The sequence below is a fragment of the Pholcus phalangioides genome, unplaced genomic scaffold, assembly GCF_987345545.1.
Source record: "Pholcus phalangioides strain wild (caught in Gottingen) unplaced genomic scaffold, Ppha-v1.0 ptg000002l_1, whole genome shotgun sequence".
In the NCBI taxonomy this organism is placed as follows: domain Eukaryota; kingdom Metazoa; phylum Arthropoda; class Arachnida; order Araneae; family Pholcidae; genus Pholcus; species Pholcus phalangioides.
In genome coordinates, this window is record NW_028301595.1 from 7,013,463 (window position 1) to 7,032,180 (window position 18,718).

An 18,718-nucleotide genomic window follows, 5' to 3' on the forward strand; every position below is an offset into this window, starting at 1 on the left:
TATCACCTACACGAAATCAGAAATAAGTCTTTTTGAAAAAAAATGTGGCACTTTACAGAGGGTTTGGTTATTTCTGTGTGCCAATTTACAATGTGTATCGGTTGAAGTTATTAAATCGTGGAAAGGGTTAAAACATTTGCCTTAAATTCTAAGGCATATGTTCACAGTGGAAATCACTGAACCCTCTGCAAAATGGTACACCATTTTTTATTTGAAGAATATTTTTTTTTTTTCCATTTTAGGCACGTGATGGTGCTTCCCCTTTAACTCTGACAGCAATAAAAAAAAAAAAAAACTGAAGAAGAGAAATACTCTGGCTTTTCAATGATTTATACTGTACACCATAGGCGCACGCAGAATTTTCTCGGGGGGGGGGGGGGGTTACGTTTTTCCTGTAAAGTAACACTATAATCTTGGCTGGGGGGGGGGGTTAGAACCCCAAAACCCCCTTTGCATAAGCCAATTATGTACACACATTCCTATACTATCCTGAAGGGAAAAAAGAAACCCAGTCTCTATGGGGGCAATGCCCCCCCCCCCCCCCCCCCAGTGTCAAAGGTGAAGTTGACTGATCTAATGTATACATGCTCATATGAATTGACATCATCATCATCATCATCGCGCCCCCCCAGACATGACAGTCTCTCTTCTTCTGCTATCAAACTTTGAACAAAAGTTAACTCTGCCCACTGGCAGTTGATCTGACAGCTTGGGGGGAGGGACGGAAACTATGTCCACAAAAAAGGCCTCTGCACAGAGCATCTGCCCTTGCCGAAATAAGAGGGTTTTAAGAAGGCAAGGTATCTTGTGGTCGAGCATCAAGTTAGAATATTAATACTCATATTAAAATAAATTATCATGCTACATTACGGTGCAGTGTATTCTATGTAAAATATAAGTAGCTTTGCTAACGCAGCACAAAAAATAATGTTAGCTTCGACTTGGCAAAAAAGCAAGAGTCTTCATGAGTTGAATGAGCTATTTTTTGTATGTTTTGAGCTCATAAACCAAATATTTTCTTGCAAGTTAGCTTTTTTTAACTTGTAACTTAATTACTCACAAGTTGAGACACTTGTAACTCAACGTACCACTGTACATGAATAACTAAACTTATATTACCTTCGCTCCACCTTGCTGAACAATTGTCCCTCTCAATTCCTGATTTTCACACATTGCATTGAACACCCTGAAGACAAAACAGAAATGCATTTTAGTAGTAGTAATTGATGCGTTTCAGGAGTGGTCCAGTTCTATTTTTCTCTAGAAACCAAGAAGGAAGAAAGCACAACCACTGCAGAAACGTGCCAAAATAGAACCAGACCACTCCAGAGACACCAATCACTACTACTCATTTTTGACTAAACTAGTCTTTATATAATTCACGACAAATAATGTTATAAAATGAACAGTAAAAAAAAACACATCTTGAAATACCTTGCGATCATTTCCCTGCTGTTTTTACTCTCAGTCTTAGACAATGCAACGAGGGCAGTCGTGACTCCAGATTCTGCTAGAATTTTGATCCTACGATCAGTGAATTCTTTTGCATCCTAAAAAGTGTGCATAAAAATTCAAATCTATGTTTTATTTATGAATAAAGATATAATAAACAATTCACCAGCTTAAAAATTAAATAATTGTAATGCAAAGAAAAGACTGTAATTGAAGCAAATTGAAAAATAAGAGAAGGTGTAGTCCCAGTAATTGAGATGACTGAAAGAGATCAACATAACTTCACACCGCGGAACTGGCCTCACACCAAACGAAACTTACTTTATTTATTTATACCCAAAATCTCAACAGACAAGCATTGCCTAATAGTAGAGATGGACAAGAGAATAAAAATTACAATAAAATACGGTCGCACCCGCTTATAACAAGACTCCCCTTTTCAGGGTAAATGCTCGTTATGTCTGGTCACTCGTTAAATTTGTTTTCAAGTTAAAAAAAAGACACTAAAAATTAAGTGCTAATAGTGAGTAAGTATAGGATTATATAAATATTTGATTATAAAGTATGTTTTCTCATTGTTTTCTATAACTAGATGATTCTTATTCAACTTCAAATGTAAAAACTCCCATTTTAGGATTTTTTTAAATAAAGCACACTACACACATGAAAGGATGAATTCCACTGATGATCCTAACACTTTTAAATACATGGACGTTGACTAGCCATTATATATAAATTAGACTAGCCATTATAAATAAATTAGACTAGCCATTATAAATAAATTAGACTAGCCATTATAAATAAATTAGACTAGCCATTATATAATAAAATATTGGAAGTTGACTAGCTATTTCTAAAAATGCTGATTGTCAGTTATTTTCATTTTCCATGCTCATTCCTTCCTTCTAGACAAAGTGTTGCTGTTTCTGAGCACATACAAAACAAACCTACAGGAATGATGAACCTTTTGTGATTTTGACAGTTTTCTCTCCCTTGTAAAGTGCATTGCCATCACGAAAATGCCTATTATCTATGAGATAATGTCGATTATGCTATGATAATAGTGAAAGAAGCTCGAACAGAGTTTTACGGTTCTTTCATTTACTTTTCATTTTGTATTCCATTGTATTTTTTTAATATCTTGTTAAATCTGAGCCACTGTAAAAACCTGCTTTCTAAAAGTGACAGAATCACCATGCAATTGGCATTGTACCAAAAATGCAGGCTCATTATAATTGGGTCCATTTGTATACATAAATAAGCAGAATGATAAAAGACATAAAAATAACATTAAAATATTCATCTTAACATAAACGAAACTTCCAATTCTTTAACACTAATGAGATTTTCAAAAAATATACTTCTATTTCATCCATAATGTGTGGCAAAATATAAATATTTTACTCATTTATGACAAATACTCAAAAATGACAATGCTTAAGTGGATTAGAAGTACCTTGATATGATCTTCAGGGACATGTTGTTTGGCAAATTTGGCTAGTTCTACTAGCTCAGGGATGATTTCTTCCTTATCATAACTGTTAGTAAGGTTCACAAGAGTAGTCACCACACCATACAAAGCCGAAAGATCACCACCCTAAAAAAATTTAAAATAAAATAACAGCTTAAAGATGGAAAGGTCAGCTTCAAAGATGGAAATTTAGAAATGGACACGATTAATATTGGATAAGAAAGCTTACAACATCTTCCTTATGTGTGTAACTAATTTTTTTTTCACCAATAAAATATTGAAAATAAAAGTGCTATGATTTACAATTTAAATAAACAATAATTTCCGAGCAATACAAGATTTCATTAAATAATAACTCAAACTAATTTTCAAAGCACAACATGAAAATTGATACACACAGGTACTTTGATTTAGAAGATTAATTTGTTCCATAAAGATGTTGAAAGTTGACTTGCAAACGGTTTCCGGGTTATGGTCTAGGAGATTTTCTTCCTGACGTTTCGCCCACATCTGTGGCAGGCATCATCTGAGGTTATTTGAACATAAATCTCCGCGGCAAGCGAGAAAGGCTTTGTGCATCTACTGTCATTGACTTGTTCTCTATATGCACTTCTGAGACTTGATCGGCCGCAGAAGAGCCGCATTGGTTGGCTTGTGTGGATGGATGTATTGCGCACTGATAGGCTGCAAGTGGTGTCTGGCGGCGATTGGCTGTCAAGGTCATTTTCTCTCTGGCATTCATCGGGAGCACATCTCGACTCTCTACACCACTGAAGTACCGGGACCCAGGTGGGATGCACCTTCATCGCCTCCTCCTTTCGATTTATGTTGTGGTGCTTTAATATTTCGATGGCTTCTCTATGAAGACGAGCATGGTAGTGCACCTCGGACAATATTACCTCGGTCTTTTCAAATTTAATTTTGTGACCGGTTTCCCACATATGTTCTGCAACGGCTGAACTTTCGGTTTTACCCAGGTGGCAGCTTCTTTGGTGCTCTTTTATTCTTGTAGCAGTACTTTTTGTTGTTCCTATGTATACTTTTCCACACGAGCGTGGAATCCTGTAGACACCTGCCATGCACAGCAGGTCTCGTGGATCTTTTGCAGAGCGTAGCGATTGTGCCAAGTTTTTGGTCAGTTTGAAAACTGGCTTGATGTTGAACTTTTCCAAAACTTTACCGATTCGATCGGTGACCTTTCGGATGTATGGTAAATAGGCTTTGACTCGAGGTTCCTGATTTCCTTCGTTACTATTGTTGTTGTTTTTCAGGCGAGGTCATATGGCTCTTTGAAACTCTTTTATCGTATAACCATTAGCTTTGAAGGTCTTCCGTAGATGGACCAGTTCTGTGTCTATTTTGAAATGTTTACTTCACTGGGTATTTTTGTTATAGTATACAATTGTAAAATAATAATTTATGAGCAAATGAACCTGCTCTTTATCTTACGAAATAGTTGTGACTGGTGTGAGAGAAGCTGTTGAGAAATGAATCATGCGAGTTTATATTATTTCCTATGGGGAAATTTACTTTGGAGTGTTTTAAATTAGGAGCACACACACATTCATGGAACAAATCAAGCTTATAAACTAGAGTTTCACTGTGTGTATACAGTGCATTTATACTTTATCTTATCAAAAATAAAAAACATATTTCATAGTAAAATTTATTTTTTACAGCAAAAAAAAAAAAAAAAAAAAAAATCAAATAAAGTTGCTTTATAGGAGAAAAAAATGTGACAAACCTTAGCAAGATCAATCAAAGCGGATATCGCCTCTTTATCTTCAATAAGTTCCTCCTTGACATCGGCATCCAAAGTGAGATAAGAGAGACCCTCAGATGCCCATTTCCTGAGATCTTTGTCTTTCTTAGGATTAATTAAGAACCTGGGAAGAAATTCATAAAAATATACAGTCATCCTGCAAAGGATGGAACTACACAGCAAGAGTCTCGATTTGGAATGCAGAATAAAAAATTGTGAGGAACAATAATTTATTACCCAAATGTTTTAAGGGAAATGCACTAACTACTAACAAATCCCTGGACAGATCGTAAAGATCTCTTGGGAATACATGCTGATCACACATTAAAAAAAAAAAAAATCAAAAAATGTTTAATGTCAAAAGCATAGATATGATAACTTCTTTGAAATGCTTGAAAGCTTACTGGTTATATGAGCAATTTCTGTGTATGCATGTCTACCCCACATATCAAAGTATGCTTATTTGTGGCATGTAATGGCTGACAGAATATGACCCAACAGTGCATTGTACACAAACATGTGATGAGCAACTAAATCTATTTCACCAGCTTGTCTTTATATACAAGATGAAAATTTTGAGCACCTAAAAACATGACATGCATGCACAAAAGTTTCATGTTTCCAGTAAAGCACTTTTTCCATGCGACAGTCATTACAAGATCCATACCACATTTTCCTTGAAAACTACATGGGTTGTAAGAATAAAACTATTTTTATTCTCTGAGTTATAAACCCAAAGGTGCATCAATATGGCTCACAAAGACATTCCATTCGGCCAACAAAAGAAAAGTATAGAAAGAAAAGTATCAATAGTAAAAGGCAGGTCGTATTTCTTTCATACAAATACAGGAAATCAAGAAATCCCTACACGGGTCATCACCAATTATTATTAAAAAAAATTGTCAAGGGCAAGTAAAGTTTCTAATTATAGCCAAAAAATTGTTAATTGCCAATTATTGCTAAAATTTCTGAAGCATTGCCAATGGTGGGAAATAAAGAGCTATGGCAACTACTGAAACTCAAAATCTATTGAAATGTAATTCACCAAAGAAAAAAGATATATATATATTTATATTTTTAACAAATATGTGAAATGAATACAGTCAAACCCCCGATGTAATAAATCAGCTGAAACCGAGATTTTTATTCATTAAATTGAGGAAAATTGGTTGAGATTAACACAGAATATAATTAACACATTATATACACAGAAACTTCTAAAAAAAGCTTGTTGAATCAAGGAATTCATTGAATCAAAGTTTGCCAAATCACACACAGGATCTGACTGTATATTTATATATTTAACTAAAATAATTATGATAGTTAGAGTCATAATCAGCACCATATAATTTAAAAGCTCAATTCTTGATGTCACTAAACAAAAAAAAAATAAAATTCAAGTAAGATTCATTAAAAATCGGTAAAAACAGGACATTTTAGAGAAAAGTCAAGCAGACAAAATTATGGGAATACAATATGGTCATATATGATCACTCTATACATTCGAAGTTTCTGGCCTATGAGCAGCAGAAATATCAGATATCTGGCTCATGGACTAAAAAGGTGTACCCCTTTGCCTAACCTATTTACATTTATTTTTCAAACTGAAACTTCAACCTAAGAAAACATAAAACTATTGAAGAACTTACTTTCTGCAGGCACGAGCTAGTTTTTGAGAGGAGCCTTCAGAGAACATTTTGATCGAAGCATCATGACCTCCAACTGATCCAATTTTGCACAAACCCTGAATTAAAACAAAAAATTTCAATAAGACTTTATTCATTAGATATGCTTTTGAAAGGTGTTACAGAGATTAAAAGCTCCCCCTCCCCCCCCCAAGCTGAGCCGCTCTCACCAGACACTGGGCTAGGTGGGTCTCAACAATTTCGAGACACCAAAAATGTTTAGTATCCCAGTTGCCTGATTTTATTTTTAGTGAGAAAAGAAGAATCAATATCAATTATTTCAGAATATACAGGAATGCTGGGAAATGTCCACACAAAAAAATTTAAACACACTATTAAATATAAATTAACACAAAAATTGATGAAAATTTCAGTATTGAAGGTAATTTTGAACCGATAAGAGAAGCAATTTTAAATGATATCTCAAAAGAAGCTTCACAAATAAAAACAGTCATTCTTGGTGACCGAAGACAGTGAATGAGGCCATTCACAGTCCGAAATAGAAATCAACACGAAACTCACCACAAGAGCTCTAACTTTGATGTTGTCATTCTTGGACTGATACAATTTCTTCAGAATGTCAGTGCCCATAGAGACTATTGAGCTGCATTTGTCCTTTTTTGATGCAGCAGCAATTATGGCTTCTGCAGCTACCCTCTGAAGGGGAAAAAATATATAAATTGAAATAATACTTGAATACTTTTCCACCTAAAAAAATTTCTTAAAATGCAAAGAAATACACTGCTCAAACCAATTAGGGGAGCACATGGTTTTCACAAAATTACGCAAAGATGTATACCGATAAGTAACATAAAATGAATCATCCATAATTTAAAGCCTAGCAGGAAACGGAAGAAGAAAACTTAATATGCAAATCAAAGTTCATGACGTCAAAAACCAGAAAAAGGAGATAAGGGCAGAAATCGGGATGTTGCAGAAACGTCTGTTTTACTGCCGTAACTGTGAAATTCGATTGCGTAGTATTTTTTTTTGAGACAAGGTGACTTGAGGATGTCTCAACAACCTGATTTACCAGAATCCACGGCATGGCGTGTTATAGGCAGACTGGAATCCGGGCAAACACAACGTAGTGTCGCGGACGCTGTTGGAGTCGCCAGAAGTGTTGTTGCAAGGCCGTGGAATCGATTCCAAGAAACAGGAAATGTTAGACGTCGACCAGGGCAAGGTCGGCCACGCGCCACTACAGCAACTGATGACCGGTATGTATGGTTAACAGCCCGTCGAAACAGAACAAAGAATGCTACGCAGCTGCAGAAATGGTTGCTCTTGGCAACAGAATGAAGGGTGTCCAGCCAAACAGTACGTAATCGGCTTCATGAGGGAGGGCTCTATGCACGTAGGCCAATGATCTGCATTCCGTTGACCCCACGCCACCATGCGGCCCGAAGAAGATGGGCTGCTGAGCATCGAGATTGGGAGCAACATGATTGGAGCCAAGTGCTGTTTACAGACGAGTCCCGTTTCAGTCTGGAGTGTGACACCCGACGTGTTCTGGTATGGAGGGACAGGGGCACTCGAAATAACCCCACATTCGTTCGTGAAAGGTCACAATACAGACGAGCTGGTTGGATGGTATGGGGTGGAATCAGCATAGGCGGACGTACGGACCTGCATATCATTCGGAATGGCACTTTGACGGCCCGAAGGTATGCAGACGAGATACTGCGACCTCATGTCATCCCTTACGCTGGAGCCATTGGAGATTCCTTTGTTTTCCAGGATGATAATGCCCGACCGCATAGAGCTCGTCTGGTAGAGAACATGATTGAAGCTGAAACAATACAGCGTATGGAATGGCCAGCGTGCTCTCCTGACCGAATCCGGACGACGCATTGCTGCGCGACCAAGGCCGCCTGTTACTGTCCGAGACATGCAGATTGCACTTCTTGAGGAGTGGAACAGTATTCCCCAAAGTCTGATCGATAACCTCATCACATACATGGCAAACAGGTGTGCAGCAGTCTTAGCTGTTCGAGGAGACCACACGCCCTATTAAAACTCATGCATCATGTCTAAACAGTACTTTTTTTTTATCGTTTACATGTAACCAAATTGTTGCCCTAAATCATCTTTTCATGTTTTTTCCATATTTTCAAAGAATTAAAGCTTAATTCCAAATTTGTTTACGTCTTTTTTCTGTATTGCGCATTGATATGCGTGTACTATCCATTGTATGCCAATATGTGGCTATCTCGCACGGTTTTCTTCACTTTTTTGCTTGCTCCCCTAATTGTTTTGAGCAGTGTATATGGCTAAAGTTACAACATTTCTGATGTTCATGGATAATTTTATTTATTTATTTACTTGTTGTAACTCATCGTCTGTTCCAGCCATGACTAGCATCATTTCAACGACACCTTTTTGTGCCAGACAGAAATTCCCAACATCGAGAGGACCCTGAAATTAAATTGTGTTAAAACAATACAAAAAATATTTGAGTGTACAAAAAAAAAAGCCAATTTATGGAAATACACAGTATATATACATTTAAATCTCAAAGAAATTTAATATAAAAAAAATGAAAAGATGAGAAGCAGTCTTTTTAATTAGTATTTAAAACTTTCACAGGCAAGCCATACATATGCTGCCTGGAAAGTATGAAATCTGGCATACTATAGAATGACTGGTTTTTAGCAAACCATGAAATTTGCTGGTGGTTTCTATAATTAGCCTATAACAAAATGCAAAAGTTATTTAGCATTTATGCCAATGTGTTTTAAGTTTAAATTATGTAAGCTTATATCATGTTTTGTTTAGCACTGGTACAGCAGATGCTAATTATTGGAATCACAGATAATGTTGCCATTCAAGTATTAATATCACTTTCGTATATTAAGTACGAAGCAGACAGATATCGTAAAATGAGGAAAAACTTCTTTCGTAACTTTGCAAAAATTGATGCATGCAAATTAAGTTTGAGTTATAAATGTTTTCTGAGTATGCACTTGGGTCACGGCCACAGCAAAAATACTTTGAAAAATTCTAGTAGCAACAATCACTTTTATGCATTACAAAGTTAGCGGTACAGTGAAAAACCATGAATAACATGTTGGAATAGTACCTGATGCATAGTAGCTATATGCAGGTAGATAAACATGAAAAACCATGCACGCACGCACGAACACACACAAATCACATTACTGCTGCAGTAAGTCCTCCACCGAGGAGTTAGTGCATCAACTCCTTAGCAAGAGCTGCTTTTTTTGACTGTCAGCGTTTATGGTGTTATGGTACCATTCCAACACCATTCATGGGTTTTCACTGCACTGATCACTTAGCAATGGACAAATGTGTGATTATTAGAACACTCATATTTGATTTTTATATTAGAATTTCTGGAAATTTTGTTGCAATGATCATAACTACAAGAGTTGTGTTTTGTGTTTTCTCTTCATTCTGAAGCGCATACTTTGAAACAATGAAGTTATTTGATGCCTACCCTTTATAATGAATAAGTAAAACTGAATTGATTGATTAATAAAGAAAAACTCAATGATGAGATGAGAGATCTTATTAGTCAAATTCAATTACCCTTAGTAAAGCCGTAATTGTGTTGGTGGCTCTAACTTTGCTCTCAATATCCGGTCCCCGAAGCTTGTCACTGAGAAAAGAGAAATTGGAATCACTTTTGAGTTGCTGAGATTAAAACATATCATAGACTAAAATGACAGTTTGCATCATGCTCTACTGAATTTAACCTACTTTAACACAGAAATGTTTTAGAACACTTACCCTGTTTAAGATATTGTTTTCTGTTGCAAAATAATTACACAGGTAATAAAAAGGCTGACACTTGATAAGGTTTTTAGGGTCATTGTCAGTTGGAAGAGAAGTTCTCAGGACAAAAGGCAGTCATCAGCATGAGTTCATTTTACTCAATTCTTTCCCAACACCAGAGACTAGCCGTTGAAAAGATTTGCATTTTCAGCTAAAAAGAATCTTCAAATTTAGTATCAAGTTATACCTTCTAAAAATGTTAACTGCTGGTGTTGAGGAAACGTTAAGTGAATTGAACTTGTACCAACAACGGCTTTTTGCCAAACAAATTTCTTGTCTAAAAAGGTTGAAGTTCGCATCGAGAAACAAAGTTTCATGCTCCCCCCCGCCTTACAAAACATGCTTGATTATACACAGGATCTTTGAAATGTTGTTAATGCATGGACACACATGGAAAATGCCTGAGAGATGATATGATAATTTAGCATCATAACGAACATCAACTATGGCCAGGTTGGTATATAGTACAACCCCTCTCAATACTTTTTTTTCATACAAAAACCTGTAAAGCTATATAAAGGCCATCTTTTGACGACTTATTCTACAAAAAAATCAAATTTTATCAAATAGAAAAATGTCCTGACATTAATGACCAAAAGTGGGAAAAATATTACCTAAAAATCAATTGGGGGAAAAACTTTTCAAACAATATGCTCGAAATGTGGCAATTTCTAAAAGGGGATCAAATGTATTTCACACAACTTTAAAATCTTAAACTTGAAAAAAGAATGCAAAATTATATTTAACAAGAAATAACAAATAATAACTTTATGAATTCCATGACTTTGTTTCGGTATTTCTCTCTCGCTTTGTCATGATCCATACAATAGTAGATGCGATCCAGGCAGACAGCAACATGAGTCAGTGTGACACCAGTGATATGCATACTGCTTTCATAGCGGAATTCTTGCAGTTCACTGGCCACCTCAAGAATAGGCCATAAACCTAGAGGAACAAAAAAAAAAAAAAAAAAAAAATCTTCAAAACTACATTAAACTGAGTACAGCAATTTTCTGCTTATATAACCCACAGACAAATTTCACTACTTTGAGAAAAATTTCATTGTATAGCAGTGTGTGTATATTTTTGAAAAATAGTCAGCTATATATAGGGTGATTACTAAGGCTCGAATTTCTATGTCTTTCCATATTTTGCTATTTTTATGTGATAGAGCATATTTTCAAATTTTTAAAGCATATTTCATAATTTTTGATAAAAAGTTAACTTTTCCCCCCACCTGCTTCAGACTGTTTTTTTTTTTTTGGTCCCCGCCTCTGACGAGAGCTCTTTCTTCTTACTTAACTATACATGTACCTCATAAGCATCTTCTCTGAGGAATTTCTAGAGAAGAGGTGCTTGCCGGAATTGGTTGTATGTGGCCCTAATCCATTTATGAAATCATAATTATAGGCGATACATGACATGCTATCATCTGTTACCCATGTTGTAAGCAGAAAAAGAGGCAGATACTTGAATTTTCATGTTCGTGTAAATATTGTGTTGAAAGTCTGATTGCTCTTTGTTTAGAAGTTGGGAACCACTGCTTCACACCATTTCGTTGAATTTGTATTTCCTCACACATTTTTGTTTTTTACACAGAAATTAATCTTAATCATAAAGAAGAACAAAGTAAGAAATATTGCACAGCAAAAATCCTATACAGCCTACAGCAATTATATACCCTAGCTGTTTCATCGAGGGTGAGAAAACCAGCTTTCTGTTCAAAGTGACATTTAATATTTAAAATAAACTGCATATTGAACAACTAGTGGCTGTAGCGATAATATTGACGTCACACAGCACACTAATGGATGATAAGTTGGCCTGGGTTTCCAGTAACTATAATATAGCCCAGATAACCTTTATAATGAGAATCACTTATATAAGGATGTTATTCTCAAGTCATGATGTACTATATACAAATACAACGCCACAACAGGCAAATTGCCCAACGAGGTGGCTGACTTAAGAACATCATGGATCCCCGAGCCATTTTTTGGAGGCCCTACCTACTAATGCTACACCCCCCCCCCCCGCAGAACCCCCAACGAATCGGTACACGCGGGAATGTGCATGTACGTGTAGTGAAACCTGACGTGAAGTTTTTTGTTTCTCTGTAATGCTTGTTATGTGTAGTGCTGCCATCTGCCACCAGTTTTTCTAACTATGAGTGAATGATTTATCGTTGTAGGACTGTTGCTCTCTGTGGCGAGACTTTTTAACGGGGAGATCGGCTCACATTTGCGCCTTGAAGTTGGGAACCACAGAAAACCAACTTCAGCCGACCACCACTGTGGGGTTCGAACCCGGATCCTCGCATCGCGAGTCCGTCACTATAACCACTCGACCACCACAGCGACAATTTATTATGATAATAATTATATTATCATATTCATAATTATATTCCATATATAATAATTATATTCCATCAATTATGATAACTTCTCTATAATGATACGTTTCTCCAGTCACTTGAGTATCGTTATATAGGTGTTTCACTACATAAAATTTTTTGTTAAATTTGGAGAGGCCCATTATACATTTTCACTAACACGCATATCAATCACACACGAAAGTACAGTTTGAACACCAAAATATGTATAATGATATATTAAATAACTAAAAGAGTTTCATGCAGAGGGTACACGTAACTGAACAACAATAACATTGACCTACCATCTTCTTCAACAAGTTGTTTACCCCAGTCTAGTGCTTCAATGTCTGTATTTCTCATGACCAGCTCTAACACAGCATCCCTGCCGATTGCAGACATTACTCGGCTTGATATACTCTTAACAAGTGTCGTCATAATAATATTGATTCTGGATTCATGTTCTATATTAAAAGGAAAAAAATTACACAAGAAACAATTACCATCAAGAAATAAGGAATGCATTTTCGCTCATCAAATAGTAATGGCATTAGAAACATTGGGGGTGGGGAGGCAAAACCTTTGCCCAGAGGAATCATGATGGTCCTACACAAGGATAAATATCTATCTCTGATCATTCATGTTAGGTTCTATTTCGCAAGACTAAAGCAAATAAATAGAAGGAAGAGAAAAAATATTTACCTTTCATCAACTCCTTGTCTTTCTTTTTCTCTTCTTTCAAGTCCATTCCTGAGAATGCATTGATGATCGTTTGTATAAAATATTGTACACAAGTTACATATTGTTCGGATTCTGAATTCAGATTCTCTATCAGAAAAGGAACACCAATCTGCTTCATAACATCCATAGTCTGCAATAAGGAGAAGTGTACAAATCAAAATAAGCAGACATGAAACATGGATGTTTTAATGTGCCAATTCAAATTAGTTGTTCATGTTGCATCCATCCGAATTACTAATTCAGTAGAACTTTTTTAGTCTGGTGCTAGAGGAAGAAACTCTTGAGTCCACCCTTTCCCTCCACACTTGACTACTTATTCAACATTATAAAGGTGGAGGCACAGAAATGTACACTTATCCTGACTGACCACTATTTAGTTGTTGCCCTGCATGTACTCAGATAAGCAGATTCAATTTTTGAAGAACAAGTACACAAGATTCAAGAAAATACTGCAATGTTGTTTTAGGAAATATCATTTGCACCAAGAAATTAACCAGAGGAATGGTTAAGAGTGTACGTATTCATTAGTATGACAGCACTGGTGTAACACCACAAAACATGCATAACTCTGTCAACATAAATGTTAAAGTCACACATATATGCATACATAACACATCCTGTATGTACCAATTCATTAGAAATTCTCCAAAGGAATGTTTATACAAGGTGCATCTATGATTAAGCAGTTGTAATATTTATTAACATATAGAGGTGATGCATTAACTATTGCTATTAAGATGGATTTGGCCTTAAAGAAAACACCCTAAAATACTTGAAAGAAAAATCACTGATATTTGGCCAATAGTTATGAAAAATAATTCAAAAAACATTACATACCTGTTGCCAAGGCATAAATGTCTTTTATACTAAGATACAACAAGTATACAGAGACTAAAAAGATGTTTTTAAATAACTTGCTGATTGAAGCTAACACCTCGTTGGGCATTTTGCCAGTTGTGGCCTTGTATTTGTATTTAATCATTCAAATACATTGGTAAAACCTGAACAGCTTCAATCCTCTTACATAACAAATATTTCTAAGCACTTACTCTCTTCGGGTTATTACGACAAAGCTCGCCCAGTATCCTGATCACTGCAATAGAGATCTCTTCATTCTTTTCTAATTTCTTTGCAGCTAACAACTTCATGACTCCGCTTTCTCTGCATATTACCTCTGAACCAGCTTTTTCCCTGGACAGCACGAGTATGTTATTTGCTGCCTGGAATGGGAATGCAGAGAAACATATATTTAGAAAAAAAAAAATGTCTAATCAGGGGTCTGTAAAACAGAAATTTGGGTTCGCTTTCCAGACCCTTCACAAAATCCTGAATCTGAAAAACGCACCCTTCACAAAATAGAAATTGATGAAATAATAAATATTGTCCTTCATTTCTTTTGCGATTAATTAATTAGATTATTTTTCTTTCCACAAAATTAATGACTTTTCACAAAATAAGGAAAATTTTCACAAAAAAGGTTCCTACAAAAAAAGGTCTGGACAGACCCCTGCCTATAATCTGTATATAAAATCTCATTCACCAATAAGGAAATCTTAAGGAATGGAGAATGGAAGCAGTTGTTGATCAAATTGAAAAAAAAAATGTTGATTCTTCTACTTCTATCTATATGCCACCTGACATAATTTAAATAAATTTTAAAAATATATATACACTTCTATTACAACCTCTCATGGAATAAGCAGCAGTCTATAGTTTGCAGAACGCACAACAACATAATATTTTTTTAATGTGAAATTCGTGCAATATGCAGTAAAACTCCTCTTAACAGACACCTCTCAAATACGGTCACCCTTCTTTTACAGCCAAATTCCCTGATTTCCCTGTGTATAATAAAAGTATGCTTTTCAAACCCCTGATTAACAGTTACACCCCCTTTCACAGACAATTTTTTTTGTCCCACCGGTGTCTACAAAACAGAGGTTTTACTATACTCAGAAAATTATGGTAAGTGGTTTTTTGATTCAGTAAACTCATGGCTGAACAAATTTATTCTCCACATGCCCGGGGCATATAAAAATTATTACTGGGCATGTATTTTTTTTCAATCACATGCCGGGAACGTAAATAAAAGCCCAAAAAAATTGAAAACCTTTGAGTTTTTATTATGACTAATAGAAGTGATGCAAGTGTTTCTTGAACATTTTCTTTTTTAACATTTGAAATGAGGGTCTGCAAAGACCAATTTTTATGTTACTGAAATTACTACAGGGCCGGGATCACTCATTTTGTGGCTCACCACAATAACTGAATGGCTGCGTAATAAGGTAAATATGGGGTTTCACGGCATATAAATACATGTCCAAAAAGTTTACTAGAGAGTCCCTAGTAAAATAAGAAACATAATGGGCAATCTACTTGGATACTTTTTCCAATTAAACTAAGTTTCAATAACCTGTTAAGAGGTAAAAAAAAAAGGATTTGGCGAGGACTCCCTAGACACGCTGTGTAATAGGGTTTGTTGGTGGTGGCTCCTAAATAATTGTTATTTAGTACATAATAAATAATTGGAATTTCTTTAACTTGCAGACCAGAAATCAGAATATACAGCATGATGTATGATTCAAATTTTATGGACCATTTCTGAAATTTTGGTCATTTTGACTTTTCAACAAAACGTCCCATTTTTTCAGATTAGCAACTAATCTTACTTTGGGATTTTAATTTTTTTTACTGAAATTAAGGACTAATATTATAAATTATATGATGGTAATTGTGACTAACTGCTATAATTAATTGTAATCATTTCTCATATATGTAGAAAGACGTCACTCTCCCCTGTTAATACAACAGATTCAGAAAATTGACTGAATGAAGAGATATCACTGTTTTCAGGGAAGGAAAATTCATTTCTTCCCTCACAGGAACTATTCATCATATACACTGAAGAGCCAAAAACACTGGTAAACCTGCAAAATATCATGTAGGGCGTCCGCCAGCACACAGAAGTGCCGCAACACGACGTGGCATGGACTCTACTAATGTCTGAAGTAGTGCTGGAGGTAATTGAAACCATGAATCCTGCAGGGCTGTCCATAAATCCGTAGGAGTAAGAGGGGGTGGAGATCTCTTCTGAACAGCACGTTGCAAGGCATCCCAGATATGTTCAATAATGTTCATGTCTGGGGATTTAGGTGGCCAGCGGAAGTGTCTAAAGTCAGAAGAGTGTTCCTGGAGAAACTTTGTAGCAATTCTGGACGTGTGGGGCCTCGCATTGTCCTGCTGAAATTGTCCAAGTCCGTTGGAATGCACAATGGACATGAATGGGTGCAGGTGATTACGTACCTGTCAGAGTCGTATCTAGACGTATCAGGGGTCCCATATCACGCCAACTGCACACGCCCCATACCATCACAGAGCCTCCACCAGCTTGAACAGTCCCCTGTTGACATGTAGGGTCCATGGATTCATGAGGTTGTCTCCATACCCGTACACGTCCATCAGCTCGAAGCAATTGGAACCGAGACTCGTCAGACCAGGCAACGTGTTTCCAGTCCTCAACAGTCAAATGTGGGTGTTGCCAGGCCCAGGCGAGGCGTAAAGCTTTGTGTCGTGCAGTCATCAAGGGCACACGAGTGGGCTTTCGGCTCCGAAAGCCCATATCGATGTTTCGTTGAATGGTTCGCACGCTGACACTTGTTGATGGCCCAGCACTGAAATCTGCAGCAATTTGCGGAAGGGTTGCACGTCTGTCACGTTTAATGATTCTCGTCAGTCGTCGTTGGTCCTGTTCTTGCATGATCTTTTTCCGGCCGCAGCGATGTCGTAGATTTAATTTTTTACCGGATTCCAGATACTCACGGTACACTCGTGAAATGGTCGTACGTGAAAATCCAAATTTCATCGCTACCTCGGAGATGCCATGTCCCATCTCTCGTGCGCCGACTATAACACCACGTTCAAACTCACGTAAATCTCGATAACCTGCCATTGTAGCAGCAGTAACCGATCTAACAACTATGCCAGACACTTGTTGTGTTATATAGGCGTTGCCGACCACAGCGCCGTACTCTGATTGGTTCCATATCAATTTATTTGCATACGCATGCCTGTACCAGTTTTTTTGGCTCTTCAGTTTACATATGCCCCGGGGGGGGGGGGAATTCTATCTGCCTTCATAGCTAAGTTGGTGGAGCACTTGTCTGGCAAATGAGAGACCAGGGTTTGTGTCACAGGAGGGCAGAGATTAATTTTCCTTCCCTGGAACACCAATATCTCTTCATTCAGCCAGTTTTCCAAATCTGTTGTATTTCACATACATGCCAGCAATATACATTTTAATCAATTGTGAGTTGCAAATCTATTTCTTACTATTGACGATTTTCCATCAATTTTAATGATAGCCATTATTTCTCTTTGACTTTTTTTTGCACCTTTACTTAATTTTGACAATATTTTGTTCATAATTGGCAACTTTGCTTACCTCCGGCAGTTTTTGTTTTCAGATAATTGGCGATAGCCTGCGTGGATTCTCATTTCCTATGTTTTTATGAAGGAATAATGGTTAGCAGGCCCGTCATTTGGGGGGGGGGGGGCAGGGTCGTTGCCCCCTCCTGGCTTTTGAAAATACACTAAAAATGGTATATATATATATATATATATATACACACACATACATTGAGTATATGTGCTTTGCCTCCCCCCCGGAAAAAGTTGAAATGACGGTCCTGATGGTTAGCCTTTTACTACTGATACTTCCTATCGGAGCACCTTTTGCAGGCCGGATGGAACCCTTTGGTGAGCTACATTTGGCCCACAGGAAAGAGATTGTGCACCCATGGTCTAAAACATGTTAATGAAATCAGATGAAAGACAGCTGTATCTATCATATTTTTTGATTTAATCACACACACAGCCCCAACATTTTAAAAAACACATCATTTTAGAGGCCTGCAGCATTTATACAAAATACATCATAGACTTGAGAGAATCAAATTTTTTCCCATCCCTTGCGATAGTCCCTTGAAAGTAACAGCTGAGTCTGATACAATACAATTTTACAATAATATTGAGATGATGCTCTCTCTATCATCCCATCAAGGAGCCATTTGCTGAAGTAAAGGAAGGATACTAATGCTTCTGCTTCAGCTCCCCATGCCACAGTGCGTGAAATAAGCCGGCAGGGTTTATATAATGAAGGCAGGGTTGTGTCTCCAGTTGTGTATGTGTTAGCGCACTTGCCTGGTTTGTAAGAGTATCTGGATTCAATTCCTAGTAAGACCAGATGACTTTTCTTTCTAACTTCACCTCAATATAATAGCTAGATAAGGTCTACTTCCTTTGAAACAATAACATTCCTATGAGTGACTACAGTTGAACCTTATTAAGACAAAGTCCGAGAAACACAGAAAATACTTTGCGATATACAAATTTTGTATTAATCAACAAAACAGCAACTTCATTATGCCCAACACACAAAA

The 18,718-nt window shown here is 36.7% G+C and overlaps 1 protein-coding gene across 2 annotated transcripts in view; it reads right to left on the reverse strand.

The window, feature by feature from the left end:
- unc-45 (unc-45 myosin chaperone) overlaps positions 1-18,718 on the reverse strand; it is a 36,914-nt gene that overhangs the window by 7,765 nt on the left and 10,431 nt on the right. For both annotated transcript variants that reach the window (XM_089237665.1, XM_089237656.1), the window contains exons 5-16: positions 14,330-14,500; positions 13,242-13,410; positions 12,845-13,003; positions 10,936-11,113; positions 9,923-9,992; positions 8,696-8,788; positions 6,893-7,027; positions 6,335-6,429; positions 4,668-4,809; positions 2,909-3,049; positions 1,435-1,550; positions 1,120-1,186 (exon numbers count right to left, since the gene is read on the reverse strand). In XM_089237665.1, coding sequence (XP_089093791.1) covers positions 1,120-1,186; positions 1,435-1,550; positions 2,909-3,049; positions 4,668-4,809; positions 6,335-6,429; positions 6,893-7,027; positions 8,696-8,788; positions 9,923-9,992; positions 10,936-11,113; positions 12,845-13,003; positions 13,242-13,410; positions 14,330-14,500 — 1,536 coding nt within the window. The remainder of the gene's footprint in view (positions 1-1,119; positions 1,187-1,434; positions 1,551-2,908; positions 3,050-4,667; positions 4,810-6,334; positions 6,430-6,892; positions 7,028-8,695; positions 8,789-9,922; positions 9,993-10,935; positions 11,114-12,844; positions 13,004-13,241; positions 13,411-14,329; positions 14,501-18,718) is intronic.